Source organism: Peromyscus leucopus, chromosome 23, assembly GCF_004664715.2.
Source record: "Peromyscus leucopus breed LL Stock chromosome 23, UCI_PerLeu_2.1, whole genome shotgun sequence".
Classification (NCBI taxonomy): domain Eukaryota; kingdom Metazoa; phylum Chordata; class Mammalia; order Rodentia; family Cricetidae; genus Peromyscus; species Peromyscus leucopus.
The window spans coordinates 25,208,474-25,231,713 of record NC_051082.1 but is presented as its reverse complement, the minus strand read 5'-3'; the positions used below and the strand labels follow the sequence as shown (position 1 = coordinate 25,231,713).

At 47.2% G+C, this 23,240-nt stretch overlaps 1 protein-coding gene across 1 annotated transcript; it reads right to left on the bottom strand.

Annotated features, from left to right (window-relative positions):
* Positions 1 to 21,274: 21,274 nt before the first annotated feature.
* LOC114693709 (myosin light polypeptide 6-like) lies at positions 21,275 to 21,878 on the bottom strand. Its single transcript, XM_028870220.2, has one exon. The coding sequence runs from the start codon at positions 21,776 to 21,778 to the stop codon at positions 21,428 to 21,430; it is 351 nt and encodes a 116-aa protein (XP_028726053.1). The 5' UTR covers positions 21,779 to 21,878; the 3' UTR covers positions 21,275 to 21,427.
* Between the last annotated feature and the right edge of the window lie 1,362 nt (positions 21,879 to 23,240).

The following is a 23,240-nucleotide window of genomic DNA, read 5'->3' as shown; positions in this document are numbered from 1 at the left end:
ACCAGCTTGTAAGCTCTTGTTTTGTCTTTAAAATGCGTACTCAGTACCAGTAAAACCCATCAGATACCCAAAGTAAACCCAGTCCCCTTGCATTGTTGATTGGGATGATCCTAAAATGTCCCTGTACTGTCAGGTACAGCAGCGATGTGGGGGACCATGATGACTCTTACTGGTTTGGGGACGAACTCAGCATTAGTGGAGTATGTATCACAGGCTCCAGGGAGAACTTCTCATTGCCAAGTTACGTACAGTAGATATACAGCTCACAGAGCGCTGTGGTCTGAATCTCAAATGCTCTCCAAGGGTCTATGTGTTAAAGGTGTTATCCCAGCCTCTGGCACTAGTTGGGTGGGATGGAACCTTTAAGAGGTAGGGCATAGGGCTGGCAACATGGCTTAGTGGGTAAGACCCGAGTTTGATCTTTGGGACCCACATGGTGGAAGGAGGAGAGAATGGGTTCCTCCACATTGTCTCCTGACCTCCACATCTGCACCACAGCATAGGAGGGCCCCCCCCTCTCTCTTCACACCAAATAAAATAAAAAATGCAATGACTTTTTTGGAAGAGGTGGGGCTTAGTGGAAGGAAGTTACCTCATTGTGGGTGTACCCTTAGAGGTGATATTGGAACCTGGCCCCTTCCTCCCTTTCTTGCTTCCTGGCCATCATGAGGTGAGCTGCTTTGTACACCATACACTCCTGCTGGGATGTTCTGCCTTTTTATTGGCCTGAATCAATAGGGATCAGTGGTCATAGACTGAAGTTTCTGAAACAAGGTAGGATGGACACACACACACACACATACACACACACACACACACACACACACACACACACACACACACACGAATGTATGGCTTTTTCTCTTATTACTTTGCCTGCATAGGCCTTCAAATCCTTCTTGGTCGCCAATGTCTCCAAGATATTTTCTGACATCTGCTTCCAAGATGGCATCTAATTATCTGGTTATGAAATAGCACCCAGTATCTGATTCCCCAAATGCCCTCGCCCCTGGTATTGGATTCCAAAATGGCGCCTTGTATCTGATTCCAAAATGGCTCCCAGTGTTTGAATCCAAAATGGCTGTTCTAGTTTGGTTATGTTGCTGTGGTAAAACACTGACCCAAAGCAACTTGGGAAGGGTTTATTTGGTTTGCCCTTCCATGTTACAGTCCATCACCGAGGGCAGAAACTCAAGCAGGCTCCTGGAGGCAGGAACTGAAGCAGAGACCATGAAGGGATGCTGCTTACCGGCTTATTTTCCCTGGCTTGCTCAGCTATCTTTCCATACAGTCCCAGCTCACCTGCTCCCAGTGGACTGGGCCCTTCCACAACAATCAGCCATTGAGAAAATGTCTCACAGACATATCCACCGGCCAGTCTGATAGAGGCAATTCCTCAATGAGGCTCCTCTTTCCTGGTGACTCTCATGTGTATCAAATTGACAAAAGCTAACCAGCACAATGACGTACTGTGTCTGCTTCCAATTTTTCTTTATTTGTTTTTTTTTCCCCCATAGATTCTTCTACTTTTTTTTTCCTGTGTGATCTTGGGCATGCCATTTAACGTCTCTGAGTTTTGGCTGATTTATTTGTTAATGGATCTAATTGTATTAGCTCCTGGGTTGCTGGGGGAAGGGGAGGAGTTTCGATGGACTAAGGTTGCCATTTCTGTATTAGCCTCCTAGTTCTCTTGGTTGCCTTACACGGTGAACTGCTTGATAAAGGAGTTCTCTACAGTGATGACAAGAATTGATTTCCAATTTCCTGCAGAATGACTCTATCATCCCTAGTGACTCAGGCAATTTAGCTCATATTCCAGGCCTGCCTGGGGGTTATAGATCACACTGACAGCTTCCTAGTCATGCAGCAGGTGGATTTTGACAAGATGAGGAAAGAGATATTTCCAGAGTTTTGCATGGAGTGGGGAGGATGGCCAGAAGGGCATGGCTGCACCTCATCTTTGGACCATTTGAGGGTCCTGTTGGGAAGACACATATCTATTCCCGTGATTGAAAGCTGGCTTCCAGTGGCTGCATAAGACAATCTTTCTTTTCACTCTCCAAGCTGTTGAGCCCTGCTCAGCATGAATACATTCAAAAAGACAGAGAGGAATCAATTTTCCATCCTTAAAAAATTCTCTTAGATGGTATCTGTGGAGGACAAAACAAGGTTTTCAATCATGCGGACTTAAATAAGGTCATGGTGTATCTGCTTCCACAGTGGTGCCCAGCATCTGATACCAAAACGACTCCCAGCATCTGCTATAAAATGGCTCCCAGTGTATGCTTCCAAAATGGTACCCAGCATCTACATCCAAAATGGCACTCAGGACAAGCTTCCAAGATGGCTCTCAGCATCTTTGTCCAAAATGGCACTCGGTGTCTGCATCCAAGATGGCACTCAGAGTTAGCTTCCAAAATAACATTCAGCATGTGCTCCAAGATGGAGCCCTGTGGAAACTTGGAAACAAGATGGATCTGAGCATCTGCATCTAAGATGGCGTTTGGTGTTTTTTTTTTTCCTTACAGGATCGTCAATTTGTTTGTTGGGGAACATGGGGCACATCCTTTAGCCTCTCTGAGTTTCAGTCAGTTTAGTTGGTGTTACCTTATGGATTGATGGTGTGTGTGTGTGTGTGTGTGTGTGTGTGTGTGTGTGTGTGTGTGTCTGTGTGTCTGTGTCTGTGTGAATACTGGAAAAGTCTTCATTTTCTGTTTTGTCGTTTGTAAAATATACATTATATTAATATATTAATATTACTAGGAGATTGGTTGAAAAGATGATGCAAAGTGATACCGCTAAAACATGCAAAAAGTGGAAAGTAATTATTGTTACAACTTTTGAGTGTTAGGAAAATGTGCATTATTGTGTTCCCCACCCCCACCCCGGCCTTTTTAAGGAGGTTTTTTTTTTTTTAGAAAAAGATTTTATTTATTATGTATACAGTGTTCTGCCTGCATGCCAGAAGAGGGCACCAGATCTCATTACAGATGGTTGGGAGCCACCATGTGGTTGCTGGGAATTGAACTCAGGACCTCTGGAAGAACAGCCAGTGCTCTTAACCGCTGAGCCATCTCTCCAGCCCCTTAAGGAGGTTTAATACAGATCAAGTTGGCCCTTCCCCAGTGGGTCTCTATTGTGTGACTTTTCCTTGGTAGATGTGAACAAATGTCTATTTATGACAGGCAGGTCACCAATGACAGACCAACTCCATCCGGAAAATCAGTTCTAACCAGGTCCAGCTTAGTGAACCAACGGATTTATTGGCATTACTTACAGGAACATGGATGAAGGGTTACTTACAGGGGGTAAGAATGACTCAAAAGCAGCTGCGTCATAAAAACCCACCATAACATGGATGATGACTCGCACAAGCTGCATCCTGGAGCCCCCTGCACAACTTGTAGGCAGTTTAGCTGGTCAGTGAGTCTCTTCTCTAGCAATTGTTACTGTGGCTATAACCTTGGAAAGGGCCCCTGTGAGTCTTGTAAGTTTCAGGAACTTCCTGAGACTGATGAGTTTAGTTTACTCCCCAAGTTTAAGTAGCCTCCCTCCAGGATGGAATGTGTTTGGTTTGGAATAAATCACCACACAACACTCCTGTCATCTGAGCAGACACATTTATTTGCATTCATTCATTATCAACAATTGACAAGGTTTTTTTTTTTTTTTTTTTTTTTTTTTTAACCTGCATTGATCATTCTGTGGGTGGTGGTTGAAATTGCTTTCTTAAGTTGCATATTGAAACAGATGGTGCATAGCCTCTCAGAGTTTTCCTAGGCATGTAGAACACAGCCATGTTAGGACTGCTAAACCATGCCCCCAGCCCCTCACTGGGGGATTCTAGGCAGGTGCTCTACCACTGAGCCACACCTCAGCCCCTCACTGGGGGATTCTAGGCAGGGGCTCTACCACTGAGCCACACCCCAGCCCCTCACTGGGGGATTCTAGGCAGGTGCTCTACCACTGAGCCACACCCCAGCCCCTCACTGGGGGATTCTAGGCAGGGGCTCTACCACTGAGCCACACCCTCAGCCCCTCACTGGGGGATTCTAGGCAGGTGCTCCAGCACTATACTGCATCTTCAGTCTCTCCAAACATGCAAACACTTATTATGCCCTTTTTTTTTCTGGGAGGGCCATATGACCATTTTACAGTTTAGAAAGACTGAGGCTTGTTCAGATTTCTTAAGTTCCTAGAGCCAATAAGAGGCAGAGACAGAGATAGGGATGAGATTCAAGTGCACCCCCTGACTCCTATGCCCACACCATTCTTCCTAGACTCATGGGGATACCACTTCCCTTGTGTGCTCTGTGGATAATTATTTTGCTGAATCGACTCACTGGTATTCATCTCTAAATCCAATTCTTGTTCCAGGGGCCGTGTGTGGCCAGATAAGCTCCCAATTAAGCCTCTGGCCTCTTGCCTCATTTGCCTCTCAGCTGGGAGCTCCAGCAGGGCTCTGCACACACCATTCCAAGCCTCTGGGCTCCGTGGAATCTGCTGGCTCCTGTCTGAGCTCTTCCTTCCCCACTCACTTTCCAGAAACTGCCAGTCATGTGAGTTCTCATTAATCACTTCCAGGGGAGGCAGGAGACAATATAATTGCTCCATGTACACCTGTCAGGTAGACACTGCATCAAGAGCATGTTTAAGGTTGTTTTTAGTTCTGATCAGAGTGATTGAAACAGATGTACCTCGTGGGTCTTATTAAACGGCGGGGAAAATTACTCATCAGACATCTGACTTGTTCTGTGATTTGTCTGTATGCAGATGCTGCTGCTTTTAACCCATTAGATAAACAGCTCTTTAGTTCATTGATCAATAGTGAAGACTGGGCAAGCCAGAGGAGGGGGCATCCATTTAAGGGAAGACGCAGAATGGCGTTGTCTGTTGTGATGCTCTCCTGATGGAAGGTTTGGAAGCAAATTGCTGAGGGGGTGGAGGGGGGGGAGAGACAAGAGAGAGACAAGAGAGAGGAGAGGGAGAAGAAAGAGAGAGGAGAGGGCAAGGATAGAGAAAGGGGAGAGAAAGAGAGCAATTGCTCAGAGAGAGAGAAAAAAGAGAGAGAGAAGAGAGAAGAGTGAAAAGAGAGAGAGAGGAGAGGGAGAAGGAAGAGAGGAGAGAGGGAGAGGAGAGAGAGGGGAGAGAGAAAGAGAGAGACAGAAAAAAGAGAGAAGAGAAGAGAGGGGGAGGGAAGAGAGAGAGAGGGAGAGGGAGAGGGAGAGGGAGAGGGAGAGAGAGAGAGAGAGAGAGAGAGAGAGAGAGAGAGAGAGAGAGAGGCATGCTTCTGCTTCTCATTTATTTACCCATTCAATAATTATTGACCAGGCACCTATCCCATCACATGGCAAGTCCAATGCTTGATTCAATATTATTGTGATGGGTTTGACATAGTCCTTGCTTTCAGGAAGCCCAAAGTCTGCAGGGCAAGAGGGCCTAATTTATAAACAATCATGGTAAGTGTCTGTCGTAGGTTTTCTATTGTTGTGACAAAACACCATGACCAAAGGAAATGTGGAGAAGCGTATTTCATCTGGTACTTCCAGGAAGTAGTTCATCACTGAGGGAAGTCATGGTAACTCAGGCAGGCCAGGAACCTGGAGGTAGGAACAGAAGCAGAGGCCGTGAAAGAATACTGCTTATTGGCTTGCTCCTCATGGCTGCTTCTTACAGCATCCAGGATCACCAGCCCCTGGGGTAGCACCACCCACAGTGAGCTGAGCTCCCCCACATCAATCACCAATCAAGAAAACACCTAGTAGGCTTGCCAAGAGGCCAATCTGGTGGGGGCATTTTCTCATCTGAGGTTCCGTCTTCCCAGATGAGTCTATTTTGTGTCAGTTCTACATAAATCTAGCCCATCAAAGGGCCTAATCAGTAAACAAGCACTCAGTAGAGCTGTGCCTCTGGATGGAGAAGTGGAATACAAACTCCTGAAATGCGTCTCAATATATATATATATTTTTGCCTCGTGACATCTGTGACCTCGAAGGCTTGGCTGGACCCAGTGGCTTGCTTCTAAGAAATGGAATAGTCTTGGGGGTAGTGGGGGAGATGGCTCAATTGGTGAGATTATGGGGGTATAAGCATAAGGACCTGAGCGTGGGTCTCCAGCACCTGTGTGAAATGTAAGACCCGTTGGTATATGTCTGTCATCCCAGCACCAAGCAGGGCAGAGATGGGCAGATCCCTAGAGCTTTCCAGCCAGCCAGTCTTGCAGATTGGAGAGTTCCAGATTTATTGAGAGACCCTGTCTCAAAAAATAAATATGGAGAGTGATAGAGAAAGATATTCAGTATTGGCCTCTGGTCTTCATATGCACACATGCATACCTGTACACACATAAACACATACACAGGCGTGTGTGTGTGTGTGTGTGTGTGTGTGTGTGTGTATGTGTGTGTGTATCTATCTTTCTCTGTCATCTTTGTCTCATTGTCTCTCTGTCTCTGTCTCTCTCATACACACACACACACACACACACACACACACACACACACACACACACACACACGAGAATATATTTTGGCAAGAAAGATGCATCCCACCATGGGGTGTGACTTCCCAGATTAGGTTATAGTTATGATTTGAATTATGTTCCATCATCACAAAAATGACCCGTTGACATCCTCACTGTTAGTATCTCAGAATGTGAACTTACTTGCAAATAAGGTCCTCACAGATGTGATCAAGTTAAGGGGACATTAGGGTAGGCCCTGATCCAACATGACCACCGTCTCCATAAAAGAGACAGTTGGACATAAACATACAGAGGGAGAATATTGCTCATCACAGGTCACAAAGTAACAGGGTCAATTGACTACACTAAAATATTTGAAATTGACAGTCAATGTTTTTTTCTTCATTTTCACTTATTGTACTAGGTATTTCGTTATAACAACAAGCATCTAACATAACATGGATATTTTTTCAATGGAACTGACTCAAGAATTCTTTATACTTTCCTGGGTGGGGCTGCTCCTGATAGACTTGGTCATCTTCTTAAAGGAGTAGGGCACTTGCTTAAAATCCCCCAGTGAGGGGTTGAGAGCATGGCTCTGAGGTAGAGCACTTTCTAGGATTTGCAAACCCCAGTTTCAGTTCTCAGTACTGAAACAAAACAAAATAGAATTAGAAGGCTTGGAACAGGTTCTAACGGGGAGGGATCCAGTCAAGAGACAGTATGTGATTAAGAAGCAGTCCTAGGGCCCCCCTCTCTTTTGTTGGGGAGTCTCTCCATCACTGCTTCTGGTGGAGCAGTGGGTTCAGTTTGGTGGCCCTGGGTTGGCCCTGTAGGACTGCTACTGCTGTGTAGGAGAGAAACTGAAGAGATCGAGGTCTGTGCAGAAGGACTTTTGAAGAATGCAGTCATCATGTCATGCAAGAACACTTACAAAAGAAGACAGCAGAGGTGGCTTCTTCCAGGAACCCATGGTACCTGAACTTGATTTCAAAGTGTTTCTGTGGGCTGGAGAGATGGCTCAGAGGTTAAGAGCACTGGCTGCTCTTCCAGAGGTCCTGAGGTCAATTCCCAGCAACCGCATGGTGGCTCACAACCATCTGTAATGAGATCTGGCGCCCTCTTCTGGCCTGTAGACATACATGCAGGCAAAACACTGTATACATAATAAATAAATAAATCTTTAAAAAAAAATCAAAATGTTTCTGTGCCCATCTGGGCACGTGACAGCTTATTTGTGATGGCTCCTGTCCCGGCCTCCTGCTGCCATATCAGAACACCACAGACTGGGAAACTTAGTGGAAGTTTATTTGAGTAGACTAAGCTGAGCGGAGTGTCACATGCCTACCATCCAGCACTCAGGAGGCTGAGGCAGGAAGACTGTTGGATTTGAGACCACGCCTACCCACATAGAGCGTTCCAGGCCAGCTTGGGCTACAGCGTGAGGCTCTGTCCCTTCTCCCTATTCCACTTTGAAAAGATTTTATTTGGCTCACGCATCTGGGCGTCTGGAGGCTGTGAGGTGGTCCAAGATGAAGGATGTATCTAATGAGAACCTTCATGCTGCACCGTACTATGGAGACAGCCATCATGTGGGGAGGGGGGCACACCATGAACTACAGAGAGGAAAAGGAGGCCGAAGTTCCCCATTTTATCACTAACTACCTTCCTGACCACCTGTGAATAATGACGTCAACATGTCAATCACTTTTAAGATTGTGTCTCCCCCTTCCCCCTCTCAGTCAACACTGTTGCACAAGAGACAAAGTTTTCAGTAGACTTTCAATCCACTGAATTGCTCTTATTCCACCTCTGGCGGAAGTGACCCTCTCCCCCCTAATGCAGTCTGTTACCCCCTTCTGTATTCATGAGATCCTTGCTCCAACCTGCCTGCTCTGCCAGGCCTGGGATGCTTGAAACTACAGATGTCCTTTCCTTCATTTTAGACCTCACCGTCTGTCTCCACGACTTCCCTCATGGTTCCACGGCAATTTCCCCCTAGTTGAAACACTCCCTTTAAGAAGGAGGGAGAGCCTTGTGAGACCCGGGAAGTAAACAAACGTCACGTGTCTGGGGAAGCTGAAACTTACAAGATTCATGAGGGTGAGGGGTCACCCACATTAGGTAACTGTTGGGGAGGTAACTGTCTTAGTTAGGGTTTTTATTGCTGTGAAGAGACACCACGGCCACAGCAACTCTTATAAGGAAAAACATTTAATTGGGGTGGCTTGCTTATAGCTTCAGAGGTTCAGTCCATTATCATCATGGTGGGAACATGGCGGCAGGCAGGCAGACATGTGCCAGAGCTGAGAGCGCTACATTTTGCAGGCAAAACTGAGACACTGGGTGGTACCCTGAGCATAGGAAACCTCAAAGCCCGTCCCCACAGTGACACACTTCCTCCAACAAGGCCACACCCATTCTAACAAAGCCACACCTCCTAATAGTGCCCCTCCCTATGAGATTATGGGGACCAATTACATGCAAACTATCACAGGAGGAGACTGACCAACCCAGTTGCTAAGAGTATAAGCCCATCGAGGTGCTCAAGGGGCAAACCCCATCCCTAAACTGCTCTAAGTGTCTTAATGCTTCCAGCCCCTCAAGACTCAGGTGGCCAAGCTCCCACCTACAGAAAAAAAAAAAGCCCAAGATCAGGCTACAGAACCCCACTAATCCCAGGCCACCCTGGAAAGCCCCACCTCCCCCCGAAGAAACCCTATATAAAGCCTGCCTCCTGCTCAGTCCCCTGCTGCTTTTCACCTGAGCAGAGGCAGCCACTCTGCGTCTTTCCCGATCAGTCTCTAATGTGCGGTTTGTTGTGCGGGGTGACTTTGGGGTACTCCTGGGCTCCCGACTGCCAGGATACCTTTCCCCTCAGAGCTGCAACCCTTCTATAGGGAAAACCTTTATCCTTAAAGCTGTTACACTTAGGAAGAGTCGACTCCCTGACCTGTTGAGCCGTATGCAAGCCACACACAGAGTCCTACGATTGCTCCGTGAGTTGTCACCTGTGTTGGGGTGTGCTTTCTAGTGAGGCAGCTGTCTTCGAGCCATCCCATACTCTTATTAGTAACCCCATTCAAAACTCATGGGTTGAGCCGGGCGGTGGTGGCGCACGCCTTTAATCCCAGCACTCGGGAGGCAGAGGCAGGCGGATCTCTGTGAGTTCAAGGCCAGCCTGGGCTACAGAGTGAGTTCCAGGAAAGGTGCAAAGTTACACAGAGAAACCCTGTCTCAGAAAACAAAAAAGAAAAAGAAAAAAAAAAAAACAACAAAAAACCAAAAAACCCACAAAAAACAAAACAAAACAAAAAGACACAAACTCATTAGTTGGACATCCTTGAAATTATTCCTTTGTTCTATTTTGGGTTCTCTATCCAGCATGAGCTGACATGATGGTATAATTTGCTTTTACTTGCTATGATAAAAAACTGACCCAAAACAACTTAGTTAGGAAAAGGTTTATTTTATCTCATACATTACAGTCCACCATTGAGAGAAGCCAAGAAGCCAAGCAAGGCAGGAGCTCAACTCAGTTCCTGGAGGCAGGAACTGAAGCAGAGACCATGGAGGAGTGCTGCTTTCATGTAGCTAGAGTTTTCCTGCCTTGCCCACAGTCAGGACAAATCTTTGTCACCTGCCAGTCCCACAGCCGCTCAGACCCAACCAAGTAAACACAGAGACTTATATTGCTTACAAACTGTATGGCCATGGCAGGCTTCTTACTAACTGTTCTTATAGCTTAAATTGATCCATTTCCATAAATTTATACCTTGCCATGTGGCTTGTGGCTTTCCAGCATCTTTACATGCTTCTTGTCCTGGCGGCGGCTGGCAGTGACTCCTTCTGCCTTCCTGTTCTTTCTTTTCTCCTCTCTGTTAGTCCTGCCTATACTTCCTGCCTAGCCACTGGCCAATCAGTGTTTTATTTATTGACCAATCAGAGCAACACATTTGCCATACAGAACATCCCACAGCACTTTCAGGCTTGCTCCAAGACTTACAGTCAGCTACCTTTTCTTACATAGCCCAGGCCCACCTGCCCAGGGATGGCACCACCCTCAGTGGTCTGGGTCCTCTGACATCAGCTGGTGATTAAGAAAATGTTCCACAGACATGGCCACAGGCCAGTGTGATGGAGGTGCTTCCTCAGATGAAGTTTCAGCACCCCAAGTGTGTCAAGCTGATAACCATGATCAGCCATCACATCATGAGTGTCCTCCTGCCCCATATCTTTCCAGGGAACACATTTGCTAAATTGCCTTGAATGGGATTGCCCCAAGAGGCAAAGAAGAGTGAACGTATCATCATGAATGGCCCTCGGGGGTCAGACAGTTTTCTTTAGCACCGTTTACAGCAAGGTCACCACCTTCTAATTAAAAACAAACATTCTAGGGCTGGTAAGATGGATCAGTGCGGGAAGGAGCTTTTCCCAAAAGCTTGACAACCTGAGTTTGCAATCCAAGAACCCAGGTAGAAGCTGGACATGGTAGGGCACTTCTGTAATACCATCATCCTTAGCATGATGGGTGACTCTCCAGAAGCACCCAGGCCAGCTATCCTGGCGTACACAGCAGTGAATGACAAGACATATTCTGCCTCAGACAAGGTGAAATGTGAGCGCGCGCGCTCTCTCTCTCTCTCTCTCTCTCCCTCCCTCCCTCCCTCTCCCCCCCCCTCACACCCAAGCATGGAAGGTAGGGGGAGAGAACAAAGCCTGTTTCAGATCCCCTGAGAGAGTCTTTGGGGAGGTGAGACACAGAAATCAGAATGTAAATTAACTTGTTACCACGATGCTTCTCTGTCTCTCTCCTCAGATTTACGGGGATCCTCTTGCCTCAGCTTCCCAAATGCTGAGGTAACAGTGTGATTCACCATGTTCATACTCCCCATCCCTGGTGTTAGGGCTACACACATGCCAGGCAGTGGTCCTACTGCTGAGCTGTGCTCCGAGCCTTTGGCAGGTGCTCTAACACTGAACCATGGCCTCATTCCCTCACTGGGGGATTCCAGGTGGATGCTTCTCTGCTGAACTATGCCCCCAGCCCCTCACTGGGGGATTCTAGGCAGGTGCTCTACCACTGAGCCACACCCCGACCCCTCACTGGGGGATTCTAGGCTGGTGCTCCACCACTGAGCCACACCCCAGCCCCTCACTGGGGGATTCTAGGCAGGGCTCTACCACTGAGCCACACTTCCAGCCCCTCCCTGGGGATTCTAGGCAGGTGCTCTACCACTGAGCCACACCCCAGCCCCTCAATGGGGGATTCTAGGCTGGTGCTCTACCACTGAGCCACAACCCAGCCCCTCACTGGGGGATTCTAGGCAGGAGCTCTACCTCTGAGTCACACCCCAGCCCCTCACTGGGGGATTCTAGGCATGTTCTCTACCACTGAGCCACACCCCAGCCCCTCACTGGGGGATACTAGGCAGGTGCTCTACCACTGAGCCACACCCAGGTGGTGGTTATAACTAGATTGGTATGGCTTTTTTGGAACAGTTTGCTTTCCCCACCATAGGGCCTCTGGTTCAACTTTAATTGTACGAACTCAGCTGATAACACTGAAATTCCAGTCTCAATGTATTTGTTTATTCCAACAATGGGATAAGCCCATTTTGTAGATAGAAATTGTTAAGGTCAAGAAAATAAACTGAGACTTTGTTACCAGGAGATTGAGATATCCTTTTTGGGTACTTAGTCTCATTAATGAAGGGGTTAAAAAACTGACTCGGGAGGAAGTATGAGGGAAATTGAAAGGAAAAAAATAGTCAGGGCAAGCTGTAAATGTTAGTCGTGGCCAGGAGGAGAGGAGACGGAGAAGGAATCGTGCCTTTTGAGTTAGGTAACGGAGGTCAGAGAAGCAGTGAGCGAGCTCAGAGTGTTTGTCAGGGACGGCAGTTTAGGATTGCTGGGCCACGGGTCTGGGTTCAGAGTTCTGCTTGGCCAGGTGTGGTGACGCACATCTTTAATCCCGGTACTTGGGAGACAGAGGCAGGTAGATCTCTGTGAGTTCAAGACCAGTCTAGTCTACATAGCAATACAGGAAGACTGGCTTAAAAAAAATGAAGAAAGAGATAGATAGTTTATTATGAAAAGAAAGGCACTTTTAAGGGTGGGGTGGGCCAGTGAGCCAATGAAAGAGCTTAAAAAGCATCCTGCTATGTGGTGTATAGACTCTGCTATCACTCTCTGTGGTTTGATGGAGCCCAGGTGAGGAAGGGATTCCTTTGCAAACTGGCCTTTCATATGTTCACCTTGATGGTTCAGTTAAGTTTCTAGTCTCCTGTCACAACTTGCCCAACTAAATTATAGCGTTTGAACCCACACCAAGCCTGTGCCCTTGAAATTAGGGAGTGTTAGAGCAGTGTGTTTGGGGGTGACGGGCCTGTGTATTAACCTTAGCATTGCAGCCTACAAATTGTGTGTCTTTGAGCAGTGATTTCCTCTTTTAGAGTTGGAGTTTTGGCTTCTGTCAAATGGGTACAATTAGGGTACTAGATAATATGAGGGCAGCGTTGCGTGTCAAGGCTGACAGAGATAAGATGTTCAACAAAGGAGCATGTGTACTCCGTTGCCCTCTTCCTAGGTCTTATGAACAATGTTCTCAGAATTGTTAGGTCAGAGCCTGGGTGCTGTCAGCCCTAACAAGCTAGGCTTGGCCACTTGTCCTCGAGATATCATTTGGATGAGACAAGGCAATGTGAAAAGCAGAGACCGGAGATGTAGTCAGTGCGGCCACATTGGGAAAAGGAATAAATAAGCAGGTCCAGTGAGCCCCAAGTCCCTCAGGGTCCTGACATGGGGTTCAGAGGGCACGGGGTATGCATAAATGGTCAGTTCTGGGCCCCACCCACCACTGCCACATCATTGTCTTGGCGAGTTGGTTTAGCAAGTGTCAGAACTGTTCCTGGGTACCAGTTCCCCCGTGGCTGGCACCAGACTTCATCCTTTCCCTCCCCTTAGCATGAGATTCCTAAGGAAATGCCAGTGTGTTTTTGTTTTTGTTTTTTTTTGGGGGGAGTCCATTGTTTCAATAGCCTCATAGCCAAAGCGAGGGGCACACATGCCGTAGCATACAAAGGGAGATCAGGACAATTTGTGGGAGTCTCTTCTCTCCTTCCACCATGTGCATGCCAGGGATTAAGATGGGATCATCAGGTTTGGTGGCCTTTACCGGCCATCTCACTGGTAGGAAGGTTTACTGAAGCACAGGGGGTCATTCCGCTTGCCCTTATTAACCGTGGGTGGAGATGACTTTCACATGACCTCAGCTTGTCATATCAATCTGATTAGGACACCTAAGAATGCTCCTGAAGGTTCCAGAATCCAGAGGCGGCTGCCTCAAAGAGCTTTTTCTCCTAAACCCCACTGTTAATCTCTTTGGAAATTCAGCTTTAGCATGCCCCTCATCCCCTCACCCCCCCCTCCTCACCCCCCCCCCCTCGCCCGCTTCCCATGGGGAGGTGTAGCGGTTGTACTGACAATAGACTGCTAAGAAGAGGCATCTGTAAGTCCTGTTTCTCCAGCTCTGTCCCTTTCTTTTAGGCTCCTGGGAGGTCTGTCATTGCCAGCCCAATGGGATGGCATGGAACAGAGAAAAGAGAAACCTTTGAAGTGGAAGTCTCTTGCACTAATGGCATAATTACTCCAGGAAACCATTTACAAAGTAATTATGGGCTATTGTTAGCATGCTCTAGCTTTTTTTTTTTTCTCCTTCTTAAGCAATGAAGCTTAGCTCAGTGACTGTGGGGGGGGGGGGGAAACCCTGTAATATGCATCGCTCTGAAAGACACTCTCCTTGCAAACTAATTGGTCTCCTTCTCTAGCCCCCTATTACAACAGCAAAAAACGAATCCAGAAGTCCCCAAACCCCATGGGCATGGGCAGCATTCTCTGCCTGGCTCGGAATGTTTCTGGTATTAAAATGCATGTTTGCGTTCGCCAAGAATCACCGCCTCCCCACCCCCACGAGGATAAGGAGGTCTTTAAAGGCTGTGTTGTTAAAGTAACAAGAACACAAGCCTCTCCTTGTTGGAGGGCTCTTGAACAGCTCTGTCCAGCTTTCCCAGCCCAAGCCTGACGACCTTCCTTCCATCCCTGCTCTCCGGAGACGCCCATGAGATACTGACCTTCCTCAGAGTCCTTGAGGTCCAATGCTACCTAGCCCGTCACCTCCCTTCAGCGAGCTAATGGAGATGCATATTACAATATTAACTTCTCAAATTCCGTACGAGCTCTCTGCTGGGATAAATGAGGTATACAGAAAAACTGTAACACAGCATTAGCTTCTGTCTTTGTGTAGCACATCGGTTCCCACCGGGTGAAATCCTCAGAGCCGTACGGGAAGGGAAGGACTGAGGCAGAGAGCACACTTTCTCATGAGTCTGGATTTCAGGCTGAGGAGCGTAGTGGAAGAGCTGACCATTGGCTGGAGGGGGTTTGAATCTATTCAAGGCCCCTTGTGAACTGAAGTTTCCAGACAAAAAAAGTCTACACCAGTGTTAAAAATTCTATGAGGCTGTGTTTTTGCCTCAACACCCCCGATTCAGCCCTACTCCCCCCCCCCAATCTCACAGGAAACTGGGAATCCTCCACATTCCATGAACAGAGTCAGAGGATAATGATTATGAATAAGTACACCCCCATGTTTCCCACGCTTCTAGGAAGGGCATGCCCTCAGTAAGCTTTGTCATTGAATTCTCACAGAGCAGAGGCCAGTGCAGGAGGGATTTACCCAGGGTCTTTATCAACTCGACACAGCCTCCATGATCCGACAGGCAAACCTCAGCTGAAGAATTGCCTGGACCAGACTGGCCTGTGGACACATCCGTAGGGGAGATTCTATCAATTGTTAATTGATGTAGGAGGGCTCAGTCCACTGTGGGCGGCACCAGTCCCAGGGTAGATGGTGGTCCTGGGCTGTATAAGCAAGCTAGCTAAGTGTGAGCCTGAGGGTGAGCAAGCCAGAGATCAAACCAGCAAGCAGAGTTCCTCCGCCATCCCTGCTTCAGGTTCCTGCCCTGACTTCCCTCAGTGATGGTAAACCACACAAGCCCTATCCTCTGCTAATGCACTTCCAGTCAGAATGTTTGATCAGGGCCACAGGCAGGAAACGGGGACAGACCGTGTCTGGAGTTTCAAACTCAAACATGCAGGTGCACAGGCTGACGCTCTATGGTAGATGTTCTCAACCTGTGGGTCATGCGCCCACATCGGGGTCGCATATTGGATATCCTGAATATCAGATACTTAGATTTTGATTTGTAGCAGTGGCAAAATTATAGTTTTTGAAGTAGCAACAAAATGGTTTTGTGGTTGGGGAGGTCAACAACATGAGGAACTGTACTCGAGGGTCACAACGTTAGGAAGGTGGAGAACCACTGATCTATGGTGTTAGCATGTGGTCATGGTTAGCCCAGGACTCTGGGTCTGTTAGGTGGGGAAGCCTGCAAGTTTTCAGGAAAGGTTCTGTCTCAGGTTAGATTTAGCTATATGGTATAAGAGTAGGTTGCAGTCTGGGCATCCATCAAGTTAGGTTGCAGTTCACTGGTGGGCCATAGACACCTTGAAGCCAAACTTAAGTGTGGGTATGCCATAGTCAGGGCTCTCTGGAGAAACAGAACCGATGCAATGGCCATCTGTATAGTAAAAGGGGCTTTTACTACAGTGACTTACAGGCTGTGGTCTGCGTAGTTCAACAGTGTCTGTTTTACTCCAGAGTGGCTGAGAATTCAGTAGTTGCTCAGTGAGGATGGTGGTCTTAGCAGTCCCAATCTGGTGCTGGAGGCCTGGAGTATTTCTGGAGAGATGCTGGTCTTTAGTCTATATTGGCATCCTAAGGAAGTTAGTTCTAATGCCGGCGAAGGAATGCCTCAGCATCAGGATAGATGGCCTTGCCAGCAAGAGTGAGGGCAAGCAGGCAGAAAGCAGTTTCCTTCTTTCCATCTACCTGTCTGTCTGTCATCTGTCAATGTATGTATGTATGTATGTATGTATGTATGTATATATGTACGTACGTACGTACGTACGTACGTACGTATCCATCCATCTATCTATCTATCTATCTATCTATCTATCTATCTATTATTTATTTATAGTTTTTTTTTTGATACAGGGTCTTACTATATAGCCCTGGCTGGCTTGGGACTCAGTATGTAGACCAGGCTGGCCTTGCATTCACAGAGATGCGCCTACTTCTTCCTTTGGATCACTAGGATGAAAGGTGTGCACCACCATGTCTCGGGTGCATGTGGGTGTCAGAGGATAACTCGTGGTAATCCTTTCTCTCCTTCCACCACCTGGGATCTGGGGCTTGAACTCGGGTCCTCAGACGTGGCAGCAAGCTCCTTTTCCTCCTCCGCCAGGCCATCTCTCTGGCCCCCTTGGGAGTATTTCAGAAGGCTGACCTTGAGGTTGTACAGGATGTAGATGTGACTGGTGGAAGTAAGCAGGGGTGGGGACGATACCAGGGAGCAGCTGCCTGAACACGAGCATCTCAGAGCTGAGCCTATAATCAGTGTCATACAGAGCCACCCTCCGCCCCTTGTCTGATCCCAGCATCCCTGGAGATGCTGAAGTCTGCATTGTGCTGCCTGGCGCTACAGCCACTTCAGCGTGACGGACAGATTAAGCCATCTCTTGTACTGAGGGACGAATCATTCTCGGAGGCTTTTGTGCAGGCAAATAGGATATCTATCTGCATCCCAGGGAACCTAGGATACCTTGAAATAACCTGATGTCTTGAAGCGCAGTCCATTGAAATCTTTAAGCTTCTGAGTTGGATGGCTTCCCTTACAAATCACACGCTGTCAGGTGTGAGGGTGGGATATTTGTGTGTGTGTATAAATGGATGTGTGCGTGTTTGTGTGCCTATGGGTATGTGTGTGCATGTGTGTGTGTGTGTGTGTGTGTGTTTGTGTGTGTGTGTGTGTGTGTGTGTGTGTGGTGGGGCAGAGGACAACTTCAGTTATTTCTCAGAAACTGGCCATCCCCCCCCTCCAAAGATTTTATTTGTTTTTTTTTTTTTTAAATTATGTGCATATATGTGTGAGTTTGTGTACATAAGTTCAGGCATCCATGGAGCCAGAACTGGTTATCAGATCACTTGTAGCTGGAGTTATACAGGCAGTTGTGAGCCGCTCGATGTGAGTACCAGGAACCAAGTACAGCACACACTCCCGATGGTTGAGATTACCTCTCCAGCCTTCCATCTTCATTTTCGAGACAGGGTCTTCCATGGGTCTGGAGCTCTCCAAGTAGGCTAGGCTGGCCAGCTAGCCAGCCCCAGGGCTCCCCCTGTCTCTGCCTCCCCAGGGCTGAGATTACAAGGAAGCACCCTTACAATATTTTTAAAAAACCTAATTCTCTATTGGTTCTTTGGGAATTTTGCATCATGCACCCCAATTCTGCTCACCTCCCAGTTGTCCCATATGCTTCCCTCACCCCTGCAGCATCCACTCCACTCCCCCCAATCAATTATAAAACAAAATAAACCCGACCTTGCTCCTGTGTCTTTCCAACACCTCTTCATTCATCTTAGCGACATTGGGGGTTGTGATGTGTCACGCAGTACACCCTTTTGTCCCATGAGCCTCATTCATAAAATCTTCGCTGCAATGAATCACTGGTCTGATTCAAGGCTTCTGGCACACCATTATCACTGGATCCTCACCAAAACTCCTCTCAGATATCCTGCTGTTACTCCGAGTCATGGCGACCCTGCGTTTATCAAAGGACCAGTCTCTTCATGCACCCCAGCAGGTCATAGATGGGGTAGATGTTAGGGTGGGCCAACCTAAGCCCCAGGATGTGGGTCTGGGTGATAGCTAAGCTGGTCAGTCCTGGCTACTGGGACCCGCCCTCCCCTCAGGCAAGGGGCAAACCAGCTCTCCCAGGCCCATGTCACCGGGGCCAGCTCTCTCATGCCTATGGTGAGAGGGGGCGCCATCTCTAGCAAGTGTGGGTCCAGCTTTCCCATGGGGGTGGGGTGGGGCCAGCTCTCCTGCTGCAGTGTCCAGGGAGGGGCAGGGCCAGCTATCCCAGGGTCAGTGAAGGACAAGGCCCGCTCAGCGTGTCCCTCAGATTTCAACATGCATGGTTTCTATGACCCCCGGTGGCAACACGAGTCATGGACATCATCCAGAACCCAGCTGCAGCAGGAACTCGGACCCAGACATGACTCTCAGCAGCAGCTCAGGCCCGGATGTCGCCATGGCCTTGGTGGCAGCACAGGTCACCCAGATTAGTGTGGCCCCTGCAACAGCAAGCCCTCAGACACCAACATGGTCTCAGGAGGCCGTCCAGACCCTAGGCGTCCACACAGCCCTCGGTGGTAACAGGAGTCATGGACATCAGCTCATACCCTGGCTGCTGTTAGACCATGTACAGTGGGGTTTTTAACATGAGTTCTGAGAGTCAAATTCAGGTTCTCATGATTGCATAGCAATAACTTTACCACTTAGCTATCTCCCCAGCCCTGAGGATAGATTTTTTTTGTTGTTGTTGCAGATTAACTTTCAGCAAGAAGCTTTGAGAATAAGACTGCTGGCTCCTCCTTTCACATGGACGGATCTAAACACACACACACACACACACACACACACACACGCATGCACAACCATGTGTATACTTTTCCCTTTCATGCTGAGTGATCAAACGCACGCTGACCTTCAGTGGGTGTTTTGAGAAGTCTAATGTGTTCAAATCATAAGCTGAACTAGACTTTTTTTTTTTTTTTGTCTTTTTCATTTTGGGTAGAGCACAGTTTTAATTGAAAGAACAATCAGAGGACAAGCTGCAGCACACATTTCCTTGGGAGCAAACTAAATGAGACTGTCACCTAAAACACAATAGCACACAGGACGGATTACCAGCAATGAAATAGGAGCACCTCACAGAATACTGTGGTTTTGGGCAATGTATCTGCCACCATGAGCTGGGTCCCTCCTGATTCAGAACAGCTTTTCCGGTGTGATTGCTGGGGATATGAACAAATACGGTTATTTAGTGTCATATAATAGGTATTATATGACATACTGAAGACTGTAGATATTCAGAAGAGCTGTGTAAGGAATTCATGCATTTTAAATCTTTAGAAATTATGTATTTATTAACTGTGTGTGTGTGTGTGTATGTGTGAGTGTGTGTGGGTGAGAGAGTGTATACTATGGCATGTCTGTGAAAACTAAAAACCCACTTGTAGGGAAGTTGGGATCAAACTCAGGCATCAGGCTTTGTGGCAAGTGCTTTTACCCTCTCACTGAGTCATTTGGTTGGTCCTCTTGTTTTGTTTTTCCTTCTTGAGCTAGGGTTTCACTATGTACCCTTGACTGTCCTGGAACTCACTCTGTAGACCAGGCTGACTTCGAACTCACAGAGATCCGCCTGCCTCTGCCTCCCGAGTACTGGGATTAAAGATGTGCATTACCATGCCCAGTCTGGTTCATGTTATAAGTCTGTGTTCAACTTTGTAGGTCATGCTAGTGAAACCTTGGGTACACTGTAGGGCACTTACTTTTATTAACAGGGGCATTTAAAAAGGATATGTCATCAATCTTTTGTGAAGTTTTGTTCATACGGATTATCATCAAATGTGTTTAACTCCACTTTTATGTTAAATCTATAGGCAGTCTTGGGGAACAGTGTGAATGCTTCATTTTATAAACTTGATGATCTTCTGACTTTTTGGTGTGTATACATGTGTATGCCTGTATGTGCACACATGTGTACGTACATGTGTGTGGTTATGCACGTGTAAGTGTGTGCATATGTGAGGAGGCCAGAAGCAAATCTCAAGTGCAGTTCCTCAGGCTCCATCCATCATGTGTGTTTAAGACAGGGTCTCTCACTGACTTGGAACTCACTGAGTAGGCTCAGGTGAGCCCCAGGGGTCTTCCTGTTTGGTGTCTGGTACTGGGATTACAAGCTTACAGCACCAGGCCAGTCTTCTCACGCGGGTTCTGGGCATTGAACTCAGGTCCCCATGCTTGCACCCCAACTCCTTATCAAGTGAGCCATCTCCCAAGCCTGCGATTGCATTTCAATCTTTGCTTAGTTCACTAACATTTCTCCCCAACCTTAGCACTGGAAAATGTCACTTTGTCTCTTTTTATAACTTTACTTAAAATGGCAAGTGCTTTTGATGCAATTTTTTTTTTAAGCCCTAGAAAATTGTCTCTTGCTAGATCATTGATTTTCACTTTTCCTCCACTTATTCTAGCTTCTTCTTTAGGGGTCTGGTTAGCCTAGAGATTAGATATCGGATTGCCAGCCCTCATACCAGTCATTAAATTCCTGTCTGTGTGCGTCTTCTTGCCTTCCTCAATTTTATTGTGCTTCTCTAATCCATCATACCACCACCAGACTCCCCTCTCCACTTCTTAATTTCTCTGTCTACATGCCTCCAATGTGGATAGTAACTCTGCTACCATTGTTAGTTTCTGTCTGTTCTCTCTGCCAGCTTTGATATCACCTGTGCCTACATGCTCAATTTCATCGTTCAAAACTAGCTTTATGGAGTCTAGATTTTTCCCCCTGGGGGTATGTGTGCATATGTGTTTCTCTGTGTATGCCTAGTTGTATGTAGGTGCGTGTGTATGTGTATGTGTGTGTGTGGAAGCTGGAGGTCTACTTGACTGGATTTGGAATCACCTAGGAGACACACCTCTAGGCATACCTTTGAGGGCGTCTTCAGAGATGATTAGCTGAGAAGAGAAGAGCCATCCTGAATGTGGGCAGGACTTACGTCATGGGCTGGGGTCTTGGATTGAATGAAATGAGAAAAAAAGAAGATGTGACTTTTTTTTTTTTCTTTTTTAGGGCAAGGAGAGAAAATTTTATTTTGTGAAGGCAAACATCCAGAAGAGACCAGATGGGCAAGGTGCTGTGATGAGGGAGCCTAGGAGGGGGCCACAGAGAACTCTCACATTGGGCAAGGCACAGGCTCAGGATCTGGAAACATCCTCAGCCATTCAGCACCATCTGGACAAGCTCTTCGTAGTTGATACAGCCATTGCTGTCCTCATGCCCTGTTACCAGCATCTCTACCTCCTCCTCCATCATCTTCTCTCCCAGTGTGACAAGGATGTGACGGATTTCAGCACCCATGATGGTACCGTTCCCTTCCTTGTCAAACACACGAAGGCCTTCAATATAATCCTCATAGGTTCCCTGGTCCTTGTTCTTGGCCACAGTCTGCAGCATGGGCAGGAAGTGCTCGAAGTCCAGCACCTTCACATTCATCTCATCACTCTTGGGGTTCCCCAGGACCTTGAGCACCTCGGCGTTGGTAGGGTTCTGGCCCAAGGCCCTCATCACATCCCCACATTGGCTGTACAGGATTTTGCCATCACCTGTTCAGTCAAACAGCTGGAACGCCTCCTTGAATTCTGTGGTCTGGTCCGCGGTGAAGTCACACATCTCGGCTGCTCAGCTCTGCAGGTCCTTTTCTGGCAGTAATCAAGACGTGACATGTTTACCAGCATCTATCTTCCTCTGCTTCCTGACTGCTCACTCGATGCGACCAGCTGCTTTGTACTCACACCATGATGTGTCTCCACAGCCAGTCATATTGACAATCAAGATTAACCATCACTGTGATGATGCAATCTCTGCGTAGTGTCCACAGATATAGCCTTTAGGAGGTTGGGTCAGGAGGAATCTAACCTCAGTGATCAATCCATTGAAAGACTCAGGTTTTTTTTTTTTTTTTGGTTCTTTTTTGAGAAAGGTTCTCTCTACGTAGCCCAGGCTACCCTCTAACTCAGAGATATCCTTATGCCTCTTGTGCCCGAGGGTTGGGATTAAAGGTATGTACCACCACACTGGAGAGACTCAGCTTTAAAATGCAGACTTACTTTATTTATACATGTGTGAGACTGTGTATATATGTGCATGTGGGTGACTTTGGGGACCTGAAGAGGGTGTTGGATCTCCTGGAGCTGGAGTTATAGGCAGTTGTGAGCCTCCAGATGTGGGTGGTGGGAACGGAATGCTCTTCTATAACAGAAATCATCCCTGCTGTCCTAGACTGATAGCTTAATAGGCAAATGGAAACTTTTTCTTTTTCTTTTTTTTTGGTTTTTTGAGACAGGGTTTCTCTGTGTAGTTTTGGTTTTGATGCCTGTCCTAGATCTCACTCTGTAGACCAGGCTGGCCTGGAACTCACAGAGATCTGCATGGCTCTGCCTCCCGTGTGCTGGGATTAAAGGCATGTGCTACCACTGCATGGCTACCTTTCCTCTTGATGTCCTGATGTCTTTTGTCACATTCATGGAAAGCTGATGAGCATAGATACACAGAAGACATTGTTTCCCTGGGCAATCTGTCAATGACGGGAAACCAAAAAACAAACAAACAAACAAACAAAAAAAAAAAACAAAAATTACTTGGACTGCATCTATTTTGTGTTTCTAAGGAGATTGGCTTTAAACTCCTGAGCCTCCTATTTCTACCTTCCTCCCAAGTGCTGGGATTATAGGGGTGTGTCACAACGCCTCGTTTCTGGCTTCTCTCTCTCTCTTGTTATGTAGCCAAGGATGACCTTGAACTGTCTCTAACTTCTCAAGTGCTGAGGTAACAGGCATGTACCATCATACCCTATTTATTTAGTGTTGGGGATCAAAGCATGGGCTTCATGCACTCTGGGTAAACACTCTACCCACTGAACTACGTATTGAACCTCAAAGTCTCAATTTGTTTTACAGGTCTTTTCCATTTGGAAAAAAGATTCATGTCTTTCCTTATATACAACAACCCACACATTGGCTCTGAATTA